Source organism: Bidens hawaiensis, unplaced genomic scaffold, assembly GCF_021521415.1.
Source record: "Bidens hawaiensis isolate Kalapana, Puna unplaced genomic scaffold, B.hawaiensis_p1.1 tig00049385_1, whole genome shotgun sequence".
Classification (NCBI taxonomy): Eukaryota; Viridiplantae; Streptophyta; class Magnoliopsida; order Asterales; family Asteraceae; genus Bidens; species Bidens hawaiensis.
Genome location: NW_027498842.1, coordinates 6,436 through 12,993, shown reverse-complemented (window position 1 = coordinate 12,993; position 6,558 = coordinate 6,436). Strand labels below are relative to the sequence as shown.

Genomic DNA, 6,558 nt, shown 5'->3' with positions numbered 1-6,558 from the left:
CTACCGTAATTAATACGTTTAATTGCACCGATTATTATTATTATTATTATTATTATTAAGTAATCAATCGTTTCAGTGTGTGACGAAGACGTGTTTGAATTTCATATATAATTACATTCAATTATTAGGGGGGGCGTTTCTAATAAATCGTGCTGGAAATTGTTGCAGTGATGAAGCCGTACGAATTAATGGTGGTTCATTACTGACCTACTGTCACTCTACACTACTGCATCGCATCTGTTGTTTGACCCTTTTGTATCATTTCATTTCTCTCTCTAAATTACAATTACAATTACAACACACACATTTTTAATAAGTGGATGAGAAGAAGAAAAAGGGGTCAAAGTATGGGGAGATTACCATGCTGCAACAAAGCTGAGGTCAAAAAAGGTGCTTGGACTGCCGAAGAAGATAAGCTTCTTCTCGATTACATCACCAAGAACGGCCACGGCACCTGGCGTTCCTTTCCCAAACTCGCAGGTTAATTAATTCTTTCGCCTCATACCATTAACTCGTGTTCGTGAAAATTCAAATGTATCTTATGTATTTATACTTGTATAGCTGTACTGTCTATAGGCGGATCTAGATAAAATATTCAGGGTATCCCAAAAAAAAATATTTGCTCAGGGGTATCCGAATAAGAACAACGGAGAAGAAAAATTACTTTTTTTTTCACTAATTTTACACTTCGGCAAGAAAGTTGAGAGGGTATCCCAGGATGCCATTGATTCCGTTATAGATCCGCCTATGCATGTACGTAAACGTTTTGTTAGGCATATAGAAGAAGAAAGATAACAAATCAGCATTGTTGAGTATACTTTTATCATTCCAATGTTTGTTTTGCCAAAAGAAGTTGTGATTTGGAGTACTGTCGTTATTGATGTTCATGGACCGATTAATGAGATGCCTGTAAGCACTAAGCATCTCAACAGAAGTTGAAGAAAATCCCCAAAACAATTAGAATTAGAAAGTAAAGTTTGTTTGTACCATATCGCAATTAAATACCAGATTGGTCCCGATTGAGACAGCCCATCTTGAATCCTTTGGACCACATAGAGCCTTTGGTTTCGGCTCATTATAGATGTCCTGTTATGTTATATCATATCATGATGATGCAGAAAGACGATTTATCTAGTCAAAAACCCTAGGTAGAAAAGTCTGTTTCATGTTAAAACTTTGGTCCTCACTGATCAGAGTTATCATGTGTTCTGCAAACTCATGATATCTGATAAATATTGATCCTTTATTGACTGTAAACTGATAATTAGAGCATATTAACAAAAAGATAATCTTGTTTTCTATATTTAATTGGTACATTTAACTCATGCATACGATTTCTTGTTACATGGTCCTACATTACTGGTAATGGTAAAACTAGCATTTAAGCCTGCACTTAATGTTCTTTAGCTCTTTCATATGCCGTCGTTCATATTTGGTGAGTTTTAGGCTTTTAGCATTGGGAACTAGTTTGGCAATAAAGGGTAAAAGGGTAATTTCTTTATCCAAACTAGTTTGACAAGGGTAAGAGGGTAAATTCTTTATCCGAACTAGGTTGACAATGAAGGGTAAAATGGTAGTTTCTTTATGTGATAGGTCTTCGACGATGTGGGAAAAGTTGTCGGCTTAGGTGGACAAACTATCTTCGACCCGATATTAAACGAGGTGCATTCAGTTATGATGAAGAACAAACAATCTTCCAGCTGCACACCTTGCACGGTAACAAGTAATAAACTACTTCATTGACTCTTTATTAAAGCTTTTTAAACGTTTTTCTTGGAATTTTGGATTTTTTTCGTTGATCAAATCGAAAACCGAATTATGCAGGTGGGCAACTATAGCATCACGGCTTCCAGGAAGAACAGATAACGAGATAAAAAACTACTGGAATTCGCATTTGAGAAAACGCATCCCCAACATAACCACAACTTTACAAGCCAGCTCAGCTTCCACATCAGCTACCCACACTGCAGAACAGGTGGAGGCCGATGCTAGGCTGTCAATGGAGACAATCATTCACAGCTCGCCACCTCCTGGACTACCCGATTGCGACTACTTACTTCGCGCATGGAATTCTGAAGCTGGTGAATCATTTCAAAACACAAAGGGTTCGAGCCACCTGGCACGTGCGATAAAAGTCGAGTCGGAAGCGGAACCCGTGTTAAAAGTCGAGTCGGATTATGTGGTGACAATGCAAGAGGGGCCCGCATTTAACGCGAGCTCGAGTGATCAAATTTGCAAGATTGAAACTGAAGATGCAACAAACAGAGGTTCATATTCTCCAAATTCGTATAAAGCAACATTGGATCTGCTGCTTGACTTTCCAAATGATGGTGAATTTCTGGAGTATCTTCAAGGTGACCCAGATAATAACAATCAAGCTTCAACTTGACAGGTTATCTACTAGAATGCCCTCATTTTGTTTAATATGAATCCAGGTTAAATGTTAGAGACCTTGGGGTTTTATGTCTAAATTAGGAAGTAGGAACTAAGACCAGTAATCTGAAACTTGATGATATAAATGTTACTTTTTGTTACAAGCGTTTCTTACAAGTGCGCACACAAAATGATGTAAACATGAAATGTATGAAACATTTAGCTTGAAGAAAACCATCTAGTGAGTTTCTTCGGGCTCGATCCGGTGGCCCGACACTTGGCAGCTAATTCCTCTGCTTTTAAAACATCTTCTCCGCGTTTAGCTTCTGTAATTGCTCTCTTTTCTTCTGCAGTTTTGTGAACAAGAGCTATTTTGTTCTTCATTTTCTCAGTGTATTTAGCTTTCTTTTTTTCTAATTTCTCCTGTCAATATATATTTGAAAGTTGTGAATCTAAATGAATGAATTATGTGTTTGAAGTCTGTTAATAAAATGGTGAGATTGTGACCTCAATCTTCTTCAGTTCAGCTTCTAGTTCTGCTTTCTTGCTGTTTTCCCATGCTCCAATGGCTGCTAGCTTCTTTGGAGCTCTGTTATCAATTTTCGATATTTCACTTTCTTCCCATGCTTTGATGAGTGCATCTTTCTTCTCGGTTGCTACTCGAGCAAGAACCACGTCTGAGCAAGCAAACAGTCAATGATTTTAAGATCAACATAACTCAAAAACATGTTTGGATTCTTTAATCATGAATCAAACTACCATATATACCTCTGTGTTTAGAACCCTCTTCACATGGATTTTCTGAGTCTGAAATATAATCAAACAGTTAAGAAGGCATAGTTGATAGGTCTAGCATCAAATAAGTAATAAATAACACAACTTACTGTCAACGACGGCATCATTGGTGGGCTTTTGTTCAAGAACTTGTTCGGTGTCCGCCTCGGTGGGCCGTGATGGTGGCGGCTCGGCCGGGCAGTCTGGTTGAACCTCCACCTTGTTAGTTTCTTCTGCTACCATGTCTGAGGTTATGAAAGCTGTGAAGGGTTTAGGGTGTGTGGGTGTTGGTGTTGGATATTGGCGGTTTTTTGATGGTTATATATAGTGTGCACGGTTTAGAATGAGCTGGAAACATCTGCCATATAACAGACTGTTCATCGTGTTTATTAATTGGTTTTTAGGATTTGTATCTCTTATATGATTTTTTTCATATAATATAACAATATACGTTCATCCAACAATGCTTCTTGTTGACTCGAATAAGAAAATATTTTTGTATCGATACTTGCCAACCAATCTTGCCGATTGTTTGATTGTTTTGGTATATATATATATATATATATACTAGTTTTATCCCCCGTATTACGGGGGTTGTTTTATATTGTTTATTCTAATATTTATTTATTTTTTGAATTTATATTTTTGTTGTATGAAAGTTAATAATGTACTTATGGTTTGATAATAAATTTTTTCACAAATAAATGAGATATTATAACCCAGTTTAAAGGCTATATGGTTTTGATGAGACCCAAGACCCGTTTATTTTTTTTACTATAAAATTGGTTATTAGTTATAAATAATATTTATGAAAGTTAATAATATACTTATGGTTTGATGAGACCCAAGACTCGTTTAATTTTTTTACTATAAAATTGGTTTTCTAATTTAAATAATATATATATATATATATATATATATATTTTAAAATAAATAAGATATTAATTTTTATTATATCCTATTTTATAGGATTTTTAAATCAATAATTTGGTGAGAATAATTTTTAATTTAATGAGATGTTATAACCCGTTTAAGGAATATCTGGGTTTGGTAAGACCCATACTAATGAATTCGGGTCAAATGCATGAGAATGCTCCATTTAAAAATCAAGCAAATCTGGTGACTCCAAAAAAAGGGGGAGCGACCACATCGCGACACATAGGATATTTATGTTTTCGTTTATATATATTATAGATATAGGGTAAGGATCCTAAGAGAACCTTTTGCAAATTGAGAACTTTGAGAATCATTTTGGATCATTAAAAACACATTTGAAAAAAAATATTTAAAAAAATCATAAAATAAAAAATAACAAAAATTTTAAAAAAGTAAAAAACCAAAATTCTTATATTTTATTCCGGTTTCATTAAAAAAAAAACAAAAAAAAACGTCGTATTATACACATATGTATAATTTTATTTAATCTTTAGTTACGTAATATACACATATGTACAGTGTCATTTATCTTAAATTATACATATGTGTATAAAAAAATCATGTAAATGTACATAATATATATTATACATATATGTATATAATTTGGTTAAACTGAGGTTTTTTATGAAACCGGGATGTTAAAATAAGAATTTTGGTTTTTTTACTTTTTTCATTTTTGTGCTTTTTTTTTATTTTTGGGTTTTTGTGGTACAAAATGGTTCTCATGGTTCTCAATTTCAAAAAAGTTCTCTCATGATCCTGATACTGTATATATATATATATATATATATATATATATATATATATGATGCTAATATATTCTTATAAGCCAGTCATATATCAAATTTTTATAAAAAGTGAAAATTTGGAAATTGGCAAACGAATGTATCCTTTTAGCAAGGGTAACAAGAAATCTACGGAGGATCGGAAGGTGGCAAGAACTTTGTTTATGTTTGATTATTTACTAGGCTTTATTTAACTAAATGGACCTCTGTTTATTTATAATTGTAAAGTTTGTGATGATAGTACAAGGCAAAGACGGTTTGTTACCACTTGTAATATATAATTATTGCGTATTTGTCAAGACCAAAATTGAACCTTGTATTTTCATATCTTCAAAGGATGAAATCTTTGTGGAAGTTGACTATAAGAAAGTATCATCAGTTAACTAATTAACTACTTCTCTCTCTTATTAGAGTGGAGCGAGTAGATGCAGGGTATATTGTGTTCTCGTCCATATCACCGAGTGACATGTAGATGTCGCCACAACGTTGCTTTTGTGGTACCTAGCCTCAACAGTGTAGTTGTCTAGTAATATAGTTATAGCTAAATGAACATATAAGGACATTACTGAACATATATTAAGAAAAACAATTATATAAAACTTTTAATCAAGTAATTGTCATTGTTGTATTTTTTTAATATTTAAGGTTAATTAAGCTCGTCAACATTTTCTTTATCATAAATCTTAAATTTCCACCCTTAATTCATTTCTGGTGAATGGCATACAAATTATAAATAACATGTATTAATATGAATGATAATGAGTAGTTGGCCTCCTCAATTTACCCACTTAAACGTATCCAACAGCTAACCAAGCCTGAAGAAACACTAACCGGACCCCGGCAGATTACTGGTAACCTGGGGGTTAGATAGATGTTTCCCACGAGGGGTGAGACCCTGAGAAGATGGTTCTTCTGATAACCTGCAAAACAGACACCGTGAGCTTGTCACTGAGAAGGGGGGGGTTCCTCCTTGTGACCACCCTCCGGCGTGAGAATCAGACTAGATTGCTCTTTAAATATAAACGTATATTAAGAGATTGCTAGAGCAGATATCAGGTATAATATGATGATACAAGATAAGATGAGATGGTCATACCATTTGTGGTATTTATAGCCGAAGGTAGGTTTCCAAGGAGGTGTGGCCGGCTGCAACAGTGTTCCTGTTCAACCAACAGTAGCCTACGCACGTGCCCTGCTGGTAGTTGGTGGGTAGGCAGCGGCTGATAATGACCAGGCCTGCTGTATACCATTCCTTTTCCACCAACTGCCGGCTACGCACGTGGTATGACAGGAGTTGGTGAGTAGGCAGCGGCTAATAGTGACACAGTACAGGAGCATGCTGCTCGCCATACTGTTGTCAATAAGCTGTCGTATCTTTAGTCAGATCTTTTTCCCATACCTCGTCAGGTACAGTACAGAAGATCTTCCCGTATCGTACAGACTGGCTTATTTGGGCGGGAGTATTCCCCCTCCCGCCCTTGTGCGGGATTGTTCCCGGCTTCGCTCATTCCTTCAGGTGACACTGAGTGATTGAGAGCTAAGTGCCTTGTGCGTGTAGCCTTGCTGCGCGGGTGGCCTTCCCTGATGGCTTGTATCCGAGGCTGCGGGGACAGGCGGAGTCCTTCACCATCGGGAGGCATTTCCTGCGGGACCAGCTTGCGTACTGCGCGTAAGGACGTCACGTCTCTGA

General features: G+C 35.9%; 2 protein-coding genes across 3 annotated transcripts; one reads left to right on the top strand and one right to left on the bottom strand.

Moving 5' to 3' along the window:
• The first annotated feature begins 320 nt into the window (after positions 1-320).
• On the top strand, positions 321-2,407 carry LOC143597990 (transcription factor MYB17-like). Its single transcript, XM_077076334.1, has 3 exons — positions 321-480; positions 1,594-1,723; positions 1,825-2,407. The coding sequence occupies exons 1-3, from the start codon at positions 321-323 to the stop codon at positions 2,387-2,389; spliced, it is 855 nt and encodes a 284-aa protein (XP_076932449.1). The 3' UTR covers positions 2,390-2,407.
• A 169-nt stretch (positions 2,408-2,576) lies between these two features.
• Positions 2,577-3,414, bottom strand: LOC143597991 (remorin-like). 2 transcript variants are annotated; one of them, XM_077076335.1, is made up of 4 exons: positions 3,258-3,414; positions 3,142-3,180; positions 2,881-3,050; positions 2,577-2,796 (listed from the first exon to the last, which is right to left on the bottom strand). In XM_077076335.1, exons 1-4 carry the CDS (start codon positions 3,388-3,390, stop codon positions 2,593-2,595), a joined length of 546 nt encoding a protein of 181 aa, XP_076932450.1. In that variant the 5' UTR covers positions 3,391-3,414; the 3' UTR covers positions 2,577-2,592. The 2 variants fall into 2 exon arrangements, with proteins under 2 accessions (XP_076932450.1, XP_076932451.1); XM_077076336.1 differs by having other exon boundaries at positions 3,142-3,174.
• Between the last annotated feature and the right edge of the window lie 3,144 nt (positions 3,415-6,558).